The sequence below is a fragment of the Elgaria multicarinata genome, chromosome 2, assembly GCF_023053635.1.
Source record: "Elgaria multicarinata webbii isolate HBS135686 ecotype San Diego chromosome 2, rElgMul1.1.pri, whole genome shotgun sequence".
NCBI classification, from domain to species: domain Eukaryota; kingdom Metazoa; phylum Chordata; class Lepidosauria; order Squamata; family Anguidae; genus Elgaria; species Elgaria multicarinata.
Window position 1 is genome coordinate 162,970,641 of NC_086172.1, and position 17,324 is coordinate 162,987,964.

Here is a 17,324-nt window from a genome sequence, read left to right on the forward strand (position 1 = left end):
ATTATAATACTTAAAAATAAATAAATGAAATTATACACAACAGCAGTTGCAAAACATATATCTGAAGTAAGAGAAAGGGATTCTCAAACATTCTATTTCTGTACCCACATACTGGATCCTGCAGCTCACAAAGCACAGCTTGATCCCATACTTGGGATATCCCGTTTTCTCTCATTGCTTGTAACTACCTGCATGGCTTGCAGCAACTTCAGTTTTTGTTTTTAATTAAAACCATGCGTTGGGGAGTCACATTCAGCTCAGAACCAGAATCTGCAAGGAGGGGAGGTTTAACTACTCCTTTCCCCATGTTGACCGGGCGGGGAGGTGGAATGACACGGGGGGGGGGGGAGGGGGGAGAAGAATGAACCACACACAAACGTACACTGAAAATAACTATAGAACAGTGGCAATGGGAGATTCCCCCCCCCCTATGATTATTTGCATAATTGCATAAATGTATTGTGGTCTGCGGTCTTGATCCGGATGAGAGGGGCACCCATACTTGTTTTTAATTATTAAAGACAACACACTGAATGCCATGTGTAGTCTCGGCCCTCAACCTCGGAATTTGAGGGCGTTTCCAATATTCTGGCAACTTACACCATCCTGCTAACCACAATCGGATGAAAGGGGCTTTTCCTTTTAAAAAGTTAATAGGAACATCTTGCAAACCAGCATTAATTTTTCTCCTATTACTGGGGTGACCATATGAAAAGGAGGACAGGGCTCCTGTATCTTTAACAGTTGAATAGTAAAGGGAATTTCAGCAGATGTCATTTGTATACATGTAGCACCTGGTGAAATTCCCTCTTCATTGCAACAGTTAAAGCTGCAGGAGCTCTTCCTTCTTTTGCATCTGGCCACTCTACAAAAGAGGGCAGGGTTCCTACTGCTTTAACTGTTGAGATGAAGAGGGAATTTCACCAGATGCTGCATGCATACAAAGGACATCTGCTGAAATTCCCTTTTCTATACAACCTTTGAAGATACAGGAGCCCTGTCCAACTTTCTATATGGTCACCCTACCTAGTACAGACTCCCTTCACCTGGTCTCCTCCAGATATGGCTTCGGACCACAATACCTGATGGAACGCCTCTCCCGACATGAACCTACCCATACACTGCGCTCAACATCTAAGGTCCTCCTCCGAGTGCCTACTCTGAGGGAAGCTCGGAGGATGGCAACAAGGGAGAGGGCCTTTTCAGTGGTTGCCCCCCCCCCCCCCGGACTGTGGAATGATCTCTCCGATGAGGCTCGCCTGGCGCCAACATTGTTATCTTTTCAGCGCCAGGTCAAGACTTTTCTCTTCTCCCAGGCATTTTAACAGCATTTAACAACGTTAAGTTTGTTTTTAATGGACCCCAGAATTGTTGTTTTTAAATGGATACTGTTGTTTTTATACTGTTTTTTATGTTTTTGATGGTTTTTAAATTTTGTATACTTTTAATGTTTACCATTTTTAATTGTTGTAAACCGCCCAGAGAGCTTCGGCTGTGGGGCGGTATATAAATGTAATAAAATAAATAAATAAATAAATGGAACTCCCCAACTCCTATCATCCCCAGACAGCATGGCCATGCTGAGGATGATAGTATTTGCAGTGCAACAAATCTGCAGGGTGCCAGGTTGGGGAATATCATAAACAGCCCTGGGCATATGTTGCCAATATTCTTGGTTGAGGAAATCATCTTATATTCCACCAGGTTTCCAGCAGATATTTGAACTCCTCTTGATTAGTTTTGACAATTTAGGTGGTGTTTCGTACCACTGGCACCACATATTATTCTTTTCAGGATGTCAACATTCTAAGCAAAGAAGCTGGCCTCCTATCAGCCCGATAGTTATTGCTGGAAGATGTACTCTTCCTACTCACTTGAAGTACCAATTAGGTCCACACCCACTGTCACCCACCAGAATGAGGGCAAAGGTACTATTAAGCAGGTACCATTATAAAGCCACCTACCTGAGAGAGAAGTTTATTATCGTCCTCTAGCAGTTTGACTTTTGTTTCAAGCTGTCTGATGTAGTTGGAAGATGAATCTTTAAAAGAGAGAGGGGGGGGGGAGAGAAAGAGATTAACCTTCCCAGGAGATGGTGCCTTAAAGTCAAGCAAGATAGTTTCACAATTAGACTAATGCTTCCCCCAGGGGGGGAAAAGGTCAAGAGAAGAAGTCAAGAACAATGCCTGCAGTAGCAAAGAGGCCATTTCACAGTTTGAATCCATTAAAACAACAAAAGACCCCAAAAGGAAAAGAACATGAGAAAACCCAGAACCTGAAAAAGGCCTCTCACAACTCTGGAGGCTTGCACCAGCCTTAGCAATATTTCAAGAAACGGGGCACATAAGACGCCCAGAAATAATGAGATTCGGTTCAGCTAAGAAGCTATTTTTTAGTATCCCACCCTGAAAAGAACAAGAAGACATTGGATGACCTTGTTCATACACAACCTCTTTGTAAACCTGCTTGTCACTGTGAATGTTTGTTTATTTATTACCTTTCTACACTGCCCAATAACCAAAGCTCTGTGCATAGTCTGAACTATTAAAAAAAAGTCACAGTAGAAAAATAAAAAATAAGATATGAGCCAAGATGATAAACAATAACACTCGAGATTTATATAGTGTTTGAGTATAACAACAACAACAACAACAACAACAACCTGAAGGGGGACTTTAGAAGTTTCTTGTTTTACTTTCCTCTAAAAGCAGTTTTTCATTTGTCTGAACCAGGAATCCTGGTTTGGTCATTTTCAAAACAAGCCACCTTCAAACGATGGGTTATGAAATTGGCTGGTCACAACTAATCATAATCAAAGATAAACCACAATCCACAATCCAAGTGATGCAGGAACAGTTTAAGGGAAACAAAAAATAAGAACTTCCAAAATCCTCTTTGGCTGCACAGGAAAAGGAGAGGGAAAGGGGGAGTCCACAAGGCAGGAGGAGGCTAGGTTTGTTCATGTCATGCTAAACCATGGTTTAGTGTGATGTCTGAACAAAGCCTTGGAGTCGGCAATGGATCTGTGGGGTTAGTGTGGGATTGTGAACTGAATCAACTTCAGCAGCAAGTTATACATTAAACTGTGAAGTTCTCTTGAAGGATTCAAGTATTTTAGGAGATGCATCCTTGATCTTGGCAAGGTACTGACAACTGTTGAAGCTCATGACACATTCCATATACCGTTTTCAAGTCGCTTTCAAAGTGCTATATCTTACTATATCCTATACCTCATTTACTGGAATGATACACTGTTTGTATTTTGCTTTGTATATTTGACATACTTCATATTATTCAGAAGATAGCATTAAATATATTTTTCATGTTTTATTAGCTTCATGTGTTTATATATTTTGAGGGACTTTTACATTTAGCTAGGCATCCTGTCTTGGTACTTACTTCCGAGTAGACATGTATAGGTTCGCACTGTTAATCTATCAACTAGCTGTCTTTAAAAAACCAAAAGAATATATATACACTCATAGGGAGAAAACAGCCCTTTTTAAAGTTTCTGAAATCAGTGCCTTGCAAGAATTAAAAGGACATTTTCCATCTGTATTTTCAGATGTGCCAAAACATTCCGAATGCAGCGAAGAGCATCTCAGCAGCTCTGATAGCCCCAATAATGAAAAGTATGAAAGCCACACTCTATCAAACCAGCGCCTTGAGACCTTAATCTCCATTTAAATGAAATAACCATTTGGGTCTTTAAATCCTGGCCTCTGTAAGGGAACACCAAGCAATCATCATAAAATTCAATTTAATGTAGGTGGGGTATGTGTGTGCAGGAAGGCAGGAGAACAAAAATGAATGAACTATGTTGCTGATTGCAATAAGCTATTCGACCGAAAGGAAATTCAACTCTTTGACCTCTACAAGATTGATCTTCAACATCTTGTGAGCACTGTGCATACACTACAGACAGTTAACACCTTGCCTTCAACTTTAAAATCCAAAGGTAGGGTTTCCATGAAATACTAATGACGGTAATGATAATGACGCTGACAAGGAATACCTTCTGCAAAAGGGAAACTGGGTTTTTGCAACCCGAATGTATAGTCTATGGATTAACATGACCCCAAAAGCCCTCTGCAGGCATTCCAAATCTGGAGATAATCAACAGGGTGAGCTCCGCTTCCTCCATCGTCACTTTTGACACCCTCTATATATGGAGGCTGACTTTGGGAAGAGGAGAGATTGCACTATCCCTGGGAGCTTTCCAAGTGATACGGAACACTGATATGCTGGCAATTATGCTCACATGTTGAAAAGCAAAACTTAGCAGCCGCTTCAGGCCCCAAGCACTGGGTTGTAAAATTAGAACATCCTTTCTCTTTTCCTATCCTAATAATCTGAACAGCTAATGGGATAGGTTGGTCTCATTTTTGCTTGTGAGACAGGAATTAAACTCATTAAAGCGGCTTTTTTATTGGTCCCATGAATACATGCAGGTCTTAACATAAAAAAAAATTCCATCTGGTATAAAGTGTGAATCAACCTCCATTTAGTCTAACATATTTTTTTATTGATTTATATCATTTATTTTTATCTATGATATTTTTAATGCTCTCTGGGCAGATTACCAACTTTTCATGCCAAGCTCACAAAGCGTTTTGTAATTATTGTTGCAGGTAAACCAAAGAGAGACAAATTGCAGTGAGCCTGTTTCAGTTAAATGAAGTCTCAACTATTGGTAATGGAACAAGAAGTGTCAAGTTCCAGGAGATGATTCAGTAATTATGGATCCATTTCTGAAACTCAAACAAGCCCTTTCTCTTCATCAGGGCCAGATCCTAGGTTTGTGGTACCCTTGGACAAAATGTCCCCAGTATTCCTCCCTGAATGACCCCCATTCTCCTCACTATTTTTGCCAGAGCTTGTTCAATTGCCTTTTCTCCCTGGGCCCGACCTGCCTCACTGCCCAGAAGGAGAGGACAAGGTGAACGAAAGTTTCTGCATATTTTCTTTGCTGTGCTCACTGCTTGAAGGCTCAGGGCGGGCAGATGAACAGGCAGAGATGTTAAGAAGGAAGGGGAGCAGGGTCCGAGGCTGGCGGTGGGGCCCCTGCTGGAGTGAGGATCTCAACAAGTGCCCAATGATACCAACTTCTGGCGCTGGTCGTGCTCCTCATCCAAAATGTAGCTACAATGTGAAATATGTTTAGAAGCACAAAGAGTACAATCCACCAGGCACTGCAAACCTTCATGTGCCTGTTTTCAAACCCCACGCAGTCATTGCTGAAATGAACATAAGTTGTTCAGGAACAGTGCCTGGTGGATTATCAGCCAAAGCTGTTGTGACTTCCTCATCAGAGAGTTCACAGGCTATCCCATGATTCCAAATAAACTGAGCTATAGACTGAATCCAGCAGAGTAGGGCGACCATATGAAAAGAAGGACAGGGCCCCTGTATCTTTAACAGTTGTATAGAAAAGGGAATTTTAGCAGGTGTCATTTGTATGCATGCGGCACCTGGTGAAATTCTCTTCATCATAACAGTTCAAGTTGCAGGAGCCCTGCCCACTTTTATATCTGCTCACTCTAGTATAGCTCCTGCAGCCTTAACTGTTGTGATGAAGAGGAATTGCATAAGGTGCTGCATGCATACAAATGACACCTGCTGAAATCCCCTTTTCTGTACAACTGTTAAAGATACAGGAGCCCTGTCCTCCTTTCCATATGGTCACCCTAAGCAGTAGGATGACAGGCTGTATATTTCCTTTTATATAATTTCTCCATTCAAGAGAACACATTGAGCACAGATTTTTACCCAAGTTATAAATTTCATTGTAAATCAACTCTAATGTTACAATGAAAACATTTATGCCAAATGCCACTTCATTAAATGAATTTCTGAATTTGTCAATATCCATGTTTTAAATTTATATAATATGGAAGGGGAACGCAGAAAAGCAGAATACTAACCTGCAAGTAAAAAATAATAGGGAGAGAGATGATGTTTATTTTCTATTTATTTACATAAGTGTACTTAATTGTTTCTCATATAGCCATCCCTTAATATTCTGTACAAATGGAAATATAGAACAGCATCTATAGCAATGTTTAAGGTTAACCAAGGACACAATAAAAAAAAAATAGCACAGAAATAGTATTACAAAACTTCCCAGAGAATAGCTTCATCTCTTCCTGTTGCCTTCCTGCAAAATATACCAAGGATGTCAAACCTCTTTAAGCCTAAGGATCTTATTCAATTCTTGAGAATCTCTCAGGGGCAGCTTTCCAATTGGGGGCGGGGGGCGACCCCGCTAAAGGCAAATGGCCAAAAAAAAAACCAAACCCCGCCGTCACCCACCCCCCAGCATTTTTCAGTTTATTGACTAAGTAGCTAAGCCTTAGGAAAGGCATTTCAGACTTTTAGAATGGAGAAAAACCCAAGCAAACGCCAAGAAATCACCAAATGATCACCTATCATGGGAAAGAATGTGAGGTTAGGGGATGGGGGCATGCTCACCTGGAGGGTCACCTGGAGGGCCAGATTAGAACTGCAGGTGGGCCAGATTTGGCCAATGGCCTGACGTTCCACACCCCTGCACTATACAGTCTCTCCCTGCCAACGCTACACTCTTTACAAAAAATAATTCTGAGTTGGCATTTCACCTTTGTTTGGACACTGATCCATCACTCTCCCCCTCAGGACCAAGGGCTGCTCCTTTATAATACTTGCTGTATTTGGGTACAAACAACAGAAATGCACATGCTTTGTGCCAGTACATGGACTTATTTACACAAACACGTTTAAATTGCCACTTTTTAAAAAATTCCAAAAATACATGAGAACAAGGGCACAATCCTTTCCCGTTCAGCATTTCATTCATTCAGTCATTCATTCATTACATTTCTATACTGACCCATAGCTGAAGCTCTCTGGGCAGTTCACAAACATTAAAAACCATTAAAATGTATTATATGAAGTACAAAAAGAAAGACATTTATGTAAAACTATATAAACAGGTAACACACACAAAGAAAACATATGTCTACAAACAATTTGTTAAACCATCAGCCAAAGATGATCCAAGACCTAATTTAAAACTCAATGGGCCTGTTCAGAAGGCACATTAAACCCTGCTGGTTAAAGCTGTCGGTTAAGCAGCAGGGTTTCAGGTGTCTTGTGCGATGCGTTTTGCTAAACACTGTTCACTCACTAACCACAGTTGGACCGTCTGTAGCACGGTTAAAGTGGCTTAAAGTGTTGTGTGCGACAGCATGGCTTGTGGTTAGTGCTAACCCCAGAGAACCACTTTCACTAACCACAGAGCCTGAAGTGTCGTCTGAACAGGCTTACTGTATGCTGCCAAATGCCTGAGAAGAGAGCAGTTTTAACCTGGTGCTGAAAACATAACAATGTTGGCACCAGGCAAGCCTCACCCGGGAAATCATTCCCTAACTGCGGGGTGGGGGGACACCACCAAGAAGGCCTCTCTTGTTGCCGCTATCCAAGTTTCCCTCAGAAGAGGGCCTTAAGATGCTGTGGGTAATGTACAGGTTGGTTCACGCCAGGAGAAGCGCTCCATCAGGTATTGTAGTGCCAAACCATGTAAGGCAGCAGTTCTCAACCTGTGGGTCGGGACCCCTTTCACAGGGGTCGCCGAAGACCATCGGAAAACACATTTTTTCGATGGTCTTAGGAACCGAGACATTTCATTTATTTGTAATTAGAAATAAATATTTCACAATATCACTATGCTTTAATTATGTTCAATTTGTAACAATGAAAATACATCCTGCATATCAGATATTTACATTACGATTCATAACAGTAGCAAAATTACAGTTATGAAGTAGCAACGAAAATAATTTTATGGTTGGGGGTCACCACAACATGAGGAACTGTATTAAAGGGTCACAGCATTAGGAAGGTTGAGAACCACTGATGTAAGGTCTCCCTAAATGTTGCCAGAATGGACACAGTGAGCATTTCCAGGGTGGTTACAATAAACCTTCCTTACAATAAGATCTCACCGATCCTCAGAGGTGGCTTGTGCAACTGACTCTAGATGTTTTAATCACCTTTTAGGATGAAGAAGAAGGGATGAAAAACAAGATAGAAATGGAAGCAGGAGACCCAAGAAGGGAGGGAACACTTTCCCCAATCCCATATTTGAATAGGGAAATGCTCTCTCAATCTTTTATCTCAATCCTCCTTTCATCTATAATCCCCCTATGAGAGCTTCACTTCCACCACCAAGAAAAAGCAGTTTGTTCTCCACCATTGTCAAAATGTTCACCTCTGTGACCCATCGTAACAGCATACTCTGGAAACCACAAGCCACCAATAGCCAAGGATCATAATGTGTTCTGCATCTTCTTGTCTGCAGTTCCCAGGGGCGAAGCTTAGCAAAGTCCCCCTATCAATGTTCCACTGGAATACATACAGGCATACCCACAAACAGGAGTGATGGCAAAAAATTTGGTTGCAGAGTGAGCACCATCTTCCAATGGCCATGTTGACTGGGGATGGTGGGAGTTCTATTTCAACTCATCTGGAGGCCATCAGGTTGGGAAAAGCAGTAGTAGAGATCAACTCTGCACAGCGTTGACTATTTGCGTTGATTATTTCGGGGAAATAACCAACTGTTGTGTGAAAAATTGTCGCCAGACAACACAATAGCCAACAGTTGACTATTTAAACCACTGTCGTCCGAACTTGGTCTCTATCTTGCCATGACAGCATGCAGGCTGGATTGCCTAAGCCCTCAGGGGGGCATTTTGGCTCTCTTTGACTCTACCACTCAACTCAATGAGCTACAGTTAATCTGAGACATATCATTCCCCAACCCCCTCACAGATTCATAAACATTTCATTGACACTTTCCTCCAAGGAAATACAGCCAATGTTAGTTTAGGGGAGCAGCTTGCTACTGTGAAAGCACAAATAAACTCTTCCATTGCACAAATTCTACACAGACAAGCTGAAAGTGTGTTGGCCTATTTCTCTCTACTATCGCCCTGTCTGCTGCCCTAATTTTTTCTTCCATTGTGAATGATTCTGACACTTTTATTACCACTGCATTGTGCAATGACCTTTCCATCAAACTTTGTGTCATGTGAGGACCTCCAGACGGAACGAAGTAAAATATTTTGCTCCCAATGGCTGTCAGTGGGTTTGTTATCTTACCTCTGCTCCTCAGTGCAATATTTCAGATTCGCTGGGTTTGTTCCTTGACAGGTCTCATGAAAACAACACTTAACTTAAAATACAGACCTTGCGTTGTCTCGTAAAACATGTTGATTTATGAGCAAGGTCAACTCTTTCACACCATGACCAAAGCATGGGTGGAACGTTTTTGTTTTGTTTTATTTTGTCATGCATTTATCTGTAAATGCCAGCTTGCAATGTTAAAAAGAACAATAGATCCTATGGGCTTTTTTCCCCTTAAAATGCTTTTAAATATATTGTTTTATTCATTTTTACTATAACACTTTCCTCTGCCTTGTAGTCCCCTCTTTTTTTTCTTTGGTTGTAGTTCACACAGTGCAGCAAGACAGCTGAAATAAAAACAAAATCCAATAACTTGGGTAAAGTTGTTGACAATTTGAATCACTTCTGAAATTCAAAAAAAACCTCAGAAGTATTCTGCCAGATTGACGTCTCTCATCATTTTTGTGATTTAAGCTGATCCATGCAAAATTATGACTATGTCCTCACGGAATTTAATTCAGGTGGACTCTTCATTTGACCATTAATTAAATTTAAATAAATTTGCATGTTACTAAAACTATCATAGAAGCTAGTTCTGAGATACTGAAGAAGGTGTGAGCTAATGTATTATTTAATAAAGAAAAACTACCACTTAAAAAATACTGAAAAATGACCAAGGGAATTTTGGCAATTTATTTTGTTTTGTTTTATTTTCAGCATGACAAACTGTCTGTCTTTGCTGCCCACTTGAGGCCACCAAAAAAAGGTGCCCCATCACAATGTATGATTAGTGGGCTGCCTTTGACTAGATGAGAGCCAAAGGCTGTGTTCAGACAATTATAGCACAGCTTAATAAGCTCAGATATGAATCAGCCTTGTCCCCATGCACACAGCCCATTGAAGATATGAACAACGAAGCCAGGAAATCTTCAATGAACTACAGTTCCCTGTTTCATCTAAACCAGGAAACAATAGTTATGTGCTTCAGAACAAGCCAGTATATTAAACCATGATTTGAAGTTGGTTTCATATCCTGGCTTGTTCCAAAGCTGCTATGCATAGTTTCCTGGATCAGATAAAATGGGAAATTATGGTGAACTAGAAGCTTCTTAGTTAAACTGTGGGTTTTGGAAAGGAGCAAATAAGGAGAGAAGAGGGAAGAGGAAGCCGAACTATGGCCTCATCTACACCAAGCAGGATATTGCAGTATGAACGTGGTATACCAGCTCAGTGTGGTGTAGCGGTTAGAGTGCTGAACTAAGACCAGGGAGACCTAAATTCAATTCTTCACTCAACAACAAACTGCATTCAGTGAATTTGAGCTAGTCACCCTCTCTTAGCCAAGCCTACTTCACAGGGTAATTGTGAAGATAAAGGGGCAAGGGGAGAACCTTATGCAGTCCTGAGCTGCTTGGAGGAAGAGTGGCATAAAAATGACATGGTTGATCACGATCTTCTTTTGGATTCCCTTCATGACCTCGGATTTTGTGGCTCCGTCTATAACTGGTTTGCCTCCTATCTAGCGGGTCGCTCTTTCAACGTGTTGGCTAATGGCAGCTCATCTTCTTCTTTTCCCCTTTCAGTAGGGGTTCCGCAAGGCTCGGTGCTTGGCCCGTTGTTGTTTTCTTTATACATGTTTTCCTTGGGTAATCTTATTCAATCTCATGGCCTCCAATATCATCTGTATGCCGATGATACACAATTATATCTTTCATCTCCGGAACTTTCTCCTGATGTTCATGATCATATCTCGGCATGTCTTTCAGATATCTCAGCTTGGTTGCTTCATCGTCGTTTGAAACTTAAGATGGCAAAGACTGAATTGCTTGTTTTTCCTCCTGAACCTTCTCCTCATCTCTCATTCTCTCTTACTGTCAATGATTTTACACTTACTCCAGTCGAGGAAGCTCGTAGTCTTGGCTTTATATTTGATTCCTTGCTCTCCTTTATTCCTCATATTGAGGCAGTAGCTAAATTCTGTCGTTTTTTCCTGTATAATATTGCCAGGATTCGATCATTTTTGTCTGTCTCTTCTGCCAAGACTCTTGTTCATGCATTGGTTATTTCTCGGTTGGACTACTGCAACCTTCTTCTCACTGGCCTTCCTTCTTCTCACATCATTTCATTGGTTTCTGTTCACCACTCTGCTGCTAAGATCATCTTCTTGGCTCGCCGCTCTGACCATGTTACTCCACTTCTGAAATCTCTTCATTGGCTTCCAATTCACCTCAGAATCCAATAACCTACAAAGCTTTTCATGGTCTAGCTACTTCCTATCTTTCCTCTCTCATCTCACACTATTGCCCTGCTCGTGCTCTTCGCTCCTCTAATGCCATGTTTCTCACCTGCCCAAGGGTCTCTACTTCCCTTGCTCGGCTTCATCCATTTTCTTCCGCTGCCCCTTACGCCTGGAACGCTCTTCCAGAACATTTGAGAACTACAAGTTCAATCGCAGCTTTTAAAGCTCAGCTAAAAACTTCTCTTTTTTCTAAAGCTTTTAAAACTTGATTTTGATCTGACCTTTATACTGTTAGTTTTACTCTACCCTGTGCCTGTTTGGTGCATTCTCTTCCCCTTCTTATTGTTTTATTATGATTTTATTAGAATGTAAGCCTATGTGGCAGGGTTTTGCTATTTTATTGTTTTACTCTGTACAGCACCATGTACATTGATGGTGCTATATAAATAAATTAATAATAATAATAATAATAATAATAATAATAATAATAAATGTAGTGAAAAATAATGGGTGAATCACAAGTTGGGCAGGCTTACCTTGTCTAATAATACTCCATTACAAATTGACTCATGGAAAAGACTTTGGTTCTCCATTCCCAGATTGTGTGTGTGTGTGTGTGTATGAAAAAGTAAAACTATGAATGAAGGCAAAACTAATTGATCAGATTTCAAATATGAAAGATGCCTCTCAAGGTGTCCTGAGAATCAGATGTCTCCCAGTTCAGTTGAGTCAGTTGACCTGCTGAAATGGGCTGGGCTGTGTTTCTACCATTTTTGAAATTTGGAGATCAGCTTTTGGTCAAGGGTAATCTTTCTGGATTTCTCCCACAGCTATCGCAGTGCATCAGAGATAGTGGTGTTTCCTTAGTCCTCCTCCTTTCAGTGTGATGTTACTGCTCTAATATTATTGGGCGGATACTGGCAACACGGCATATGACCTCCATTGGGCACAGAGTGGTGGAGGTTTCGTAAGGCTCACTTCCAACTTTCTCCTTGCATACATAGACACACTACTATGCCATGGCATGCAATTCGAGCATCAGTAGAGTGTTTTCCAAAAAATGTTGAATGCATTGCCTGGGTGGCTGGTAGAAGCGGGCGGTCGCTTAATTAAGCGCAACGCTCAATAACAGCTTCTGAAGTTCAACATGACTGCGCACTCCATTAGGCCCATTTAAAAGCTCAGCAGCCTCACGTCAATCTGTAAGAAGCTGATAAGGTCTCCCTTATGCATCTCTTCCTTATTCAAAGCTTCTAGTAATGACATTTCCGTCAAGCATAGCAAGACTATCTCCCCACTATAACTATCAACAGGAATTGAAGAGATACTTATATATTGCTCGGCTTCAATTAAAGAGGGGTTTACATGTATATTCACTGTATATGTGATGCCTTCAGGAAAGCAAATTCTTCACGTCCTTTCTCGGTACATTTTCTGTACCAAATTTTCACCCTTTTTCAAGGGACACCCTGTCTGTCGGAACGGTGTAAGGAAATCACATTTTTGAAAGCAGAAGGCCGGTGTTGCGAGAATATATAAGTGAATTGCACCATGGAACCTACTCAGTGAATACAGGTAAAGCAATACATTAAAGAAACTGAAAAGGGACTATTTAAGAAAATAGGGACTGTGCGACTGCAAAATTATTCAGCAGTAAGAGCAGCTGTTGTAGAGCTGAAGTATTTTATTTATTTATTTATTTATTTATTGCATTTTTATACCGCCCGATAGTCGAAGCTCCCTGGGCGGTTCACAAAAATTAAAACCATTCAAAGTATAAAACAAACAGTATAATAACATGATATAAAATACAATAAATTATTGCCAAAACCATGTGCTCTACCATCCGACTGAGATGGTTACATTTCATGAGAAATTTGATAGCCTGTGTCTTTTCTGTTCTAGTTTCTGAGCCTGAAGAGGGGCATTCAGTGGAGCCTGCAGTCATGAGATCTAGCGACTTACTTTTAGTGGAAAGCTAAAATGAAATAAATGTAATTATATTACCCAGGTACAGTCATTGCATTATCTACTATCCAAAAATAAATCAAACCATATTAAATTTTACAAGGAAAAATAATCTTAGACTACAATGGGTTCCCCAACTTTTAGATATGTTGGACTACAATAGAAAGGATACCATGGTCAACAGTACCAAAAGTCACTGATAGATCATGCAGAATCAAACACAGGGTTGCACTCCCCCTGTCTCTCCCCCAATAAAGGTCATCTATCAGAACTCCTGGTTTTGGTTACATCTATCAGAACAACCAAGGCTGATTCAATCCCAAAACCAAGCCTGAAACCAGACTGGAAACATTCTAGATCATTCATTTTTTTTCTGAACCTGTGCAGCCACCATTCATCTCAAGCATTTCTCTAAGAAGGGAATATAGCTATTAGGAACCTGTGGGCCCAGTGTGGGTTTCATGTAATGCAGCTGTTCCACCAGTACCTAATTCAATTTTATGTTTTATCATGTCATATTTTAAAGTTGTAATTTTTGAGAACCACCCAAAGAGCTTTGGCTATTGGGTTAGGGTTATCATCCCTTACCAAGACTAAGGCCTTATCAGGATTGCTAGTGTGTCACCTGTAAAGTCTCCACTAGAGCATTCGGGAATCCTTCAGATTCCATAAGTCTCCAGGAGCAGAACCCTTTGGCCATGCTGTCTGGGGATAATGGGGATTGTAGTCCAACATAGCTGAAGGGCAAAAAAAAGCCACCAACATCTATTGGTTGAACAAAAATCCAGTCTTTGTTTTTTGTCAGATAGGCAGAAAGAACAAGATAGAAGAAGGTAAAGAATTTTGTATGCTTACTTGGAACCAAGTCCCACAGAGTTCGGTGGTACTTACTTCCAAGTAAATATGCACCAATTTACATCCCAAGTCTTCAGTCCAGCAAAGATGACACTAAATTATTCTACAAGCGATGAGCCGACCTTGCAAAAATAATAATCTTAAGATTGGCTGAGCGCTACAGAGATCTGAAAACATGATACATTTTCCTGAGTCTTTTTGTCTCCAGCTCTCTAGATCAGGTAGGCTGTAGATATATAGAGATGGGCTTCATGCACCCCAACCTCCTCCACTGCCCCCCTAAAATTTTTTTTTAAAAAAAATTAAATTGGAAGAGGTGGAAATAGCATTTGGAGCAGCTATTTTGACCCTTTAATGCTCTGTAACTACTATGGACCACCAAAATGGTCAAAACTAGCTAGCAAACAAGCTAATTTTGATCCTTTTGGTGCCCCATAGCTGCTTTGGGTGTAATTTTTATATAAATATTTTAAGTTTTCATTGCTGCAAGGGGGAGGGGTGCAGCATATGGGAGGGGCTCTGGGGGAGCCAAAATGACTCCCAGACCTGCTCTAGATGTAGAAAAGTAGGTCTTTTGCAGCTCTGTTTTCATACCAGGGTGGCATTTCGTTTGTCCTTCGGCATGTGCCCAGGATGGGGGTGGGGAGCAATGGCGGGGAAGGTACAGGGCTGGCAATTGCAAAGGAAGAGTCATCTGGGGAGAAGCAATAGGGAAGCAGCAGCCAACCTTCTACTGAAATTGGACAGCAACAACGCGGCTTTGACTGAGGAAGTATGGGGCAGGTGGTGAAGTGAAATGACTCCACTGTCTATTTAGCAGTGAAGCAAGCCAACGGTACTTATGAAAGTGCTGAGTGTTCCATTTGGCAAGACAAACGCATGTGTATGTGTGGTGGTGGTGATGGTAGTGCTGATTCTGATGCTGATAGTGATGCTGATGTTGATGATGAAGAAGAAGCCTTAATGTTTGCTGCAGCCATAGCAACATCTTGAGGCTGAATGAAATCATTTGGCAGAAGAACCAAAGCGAGAGAGTCATCCTGGTCCCTTCCGCCCTTAAGTTGCACCGTTCTATGTTGCACGGCCCTCAGAGGCTATTTAGGCATTATTTTATTGCTGCATTACGCAGATTTATAGGGAGAGATGATTATCCTCATCAGTAACAGCATGATGATCTAACACAGTTTCAAACAGCAAAAGCTGTAGAGCGCATACCCTTCATCTGCAACATGTGGGCAGCATTTTCCATGCGCTATCAATTCTCGCTCACAGCTTCAAGTCAAATTAGGAAATGAAAAAGAGAGAGGGAAACAGAGAGAGGTCACAATGGGTGGAAGCCAGCCAAGGTCTCAACACTTCCATAAGTAGTGTTGGCTTGCCTCCCTGCTAAATACTGGTCCTTTGATTTAAATTGAACAATTTTAATTTGCTGTTTCTAATCTTTCTTTTTACTGTTTTATTCCTATGTGCACCACTCTATTTTAGATATGGAGCAGTATATAAATATTGCGAAGATGATAAGAATAGGGAGCAACTCTTCTTAGCTCGAGTATCAGTATGCCTATATATACCAGTTGCTGGGGAACATGAGTGGTAGGGTGCTGTTGTGCTCGTGCCCTGCTTGTGGGTTCCTGGTTGACAGCTGAATGGCCACTGTGTGAACAGAATGCTGGACTAGATGGACCCTTGATCTAATCCAGTATGGCTCTTCGTACGTTTTTAAAAGCAAAGCATATGCTTCACGGTCCCACCAGGTTCAATTCCTGGGATCTCTAGTTAAAAATGATCAGGTAGCAGGTGATGGGAAAAACCTCTGCCAGAGACTCTGAAGAACTGCTGCCAGAGCAGACAATACTGGGCAATATGGACAAATAATCCGACCTAGTATAAGACAGCTTCCTACGATGATGCACTAAATAAGGGCAAATATATTTTGCCCTATTTCTGTCCTTCCCCATCTCATCCTATCCCCAAAGAGATGTGGAAGTTCTAGTTCTGAGAAGGCTAGAAAAACAGTAACAGGAAGTATAAGGCAAAAGAAATTGCCTTGGCTGAGACCATTTATGGTCACCTCTCCCAACCTGGTGTTCTACCAGATGTTTTGAACTACAACTCTTCATCAGCCTCAGTCAGCATGGCAATGGACGGAGTGATGGGACCTTCTGCATGCAAAGTTGTAGTTGCAGAAATATGATTTAGGGTGAAATCCTATGCATGTTTAGACAGGAAAAAAACCCTACAAATCCCAGCATGCCCCAGCATTGCTGGCTGGGACATGCTGGGAGTTGCAGGACTTTTTTCTGTCTAAGCATGGATAAGAGTGTGCCTTTAGGGTTTTAAAGATCAAAACTAGATCCTTGAATGGAAGAATTCACAATGTCAGTAGAGTCAAATCACCAGCTTGCCACCCTGTGAACTGGATCTTAATGTATGCATGCCCGTTTCCCAGTTACTCCTCCTCTCCAAAGACCCAGGTGCTTTACAGCCTTACGAATCCTTAACACAATTTCCTCCGACAGGACCAATGGAAAATAGTTCACAAGCCAATGCAGAAGCAGCCATTTCAACGGCTCTGCAGTCTCCCTTGCTCTGTTGGTCCTTGGTTTTAGTACAGATGGGAAACCACAGATCTACTGTAGTATGGCCTCAAGATACACTTCTTAGGTGTCTAATTTTAGGTACACGGTGTTAAATCTCTTGCTTTCTCTAACTCCACCTGTTGTAGAGCTTGTCCTCAGCGTGGCTGACAAAATTAGCCCATGAGGAGAAGCCCAGGGAAAAAAACCTTCGTACTTCTCCCTCAATTGTATGGGCCATCATTCCTAGACGAACCTTCTAGATGTCCTCTCCACCTTTTTTGTTTTCAATTTTCCTATAACCGAGACAGAGGCAAACGAATTGAAAAAGTTTTACCCCCTCTTGCCGCTCGGGGGTTGGAACCGCAAGTCACTGGCGGACTAATGAGATTCCCCAGCTTTAATGATTAGGAAAAGGTTAAATTGACCTGCCGGGCACCCTCAAGTAATTTAAGCCTCTTTTCTTTCCTCGTGCCGCATTAAACTTGGTAACATTTGTCACATGACCCAGCAGAAAAATGAAG

At 41.4% G+C, this 17,324-nt stretch overlaps 1 protein-coding gene across 2 annotated transcripts in view; it reads right to left on the minus strand.

Annotated features, from left to right (window-relative positions):
- CCDC85C (coiled-coil domain containing 85C) overlaps window positions 1-17,324 on the minus strand; it is a 198,297-nt gene that overhangs the window by 70,853 nt on the left and 110,120 nt on the right. For both annotated transcript variants that reach the window (XM_063118052.1, XM_063118050.1), the window contains exon 2: window positions 1,965-2,041. In XM_063118052.1, the coding sequence (XP_062974122.1) occupies window positions 1,965-2,041 (77 nt within the window). The remainder of the gene's footprint in view (window positions 1-1,964; window positions 2,042-17,324) is intronic.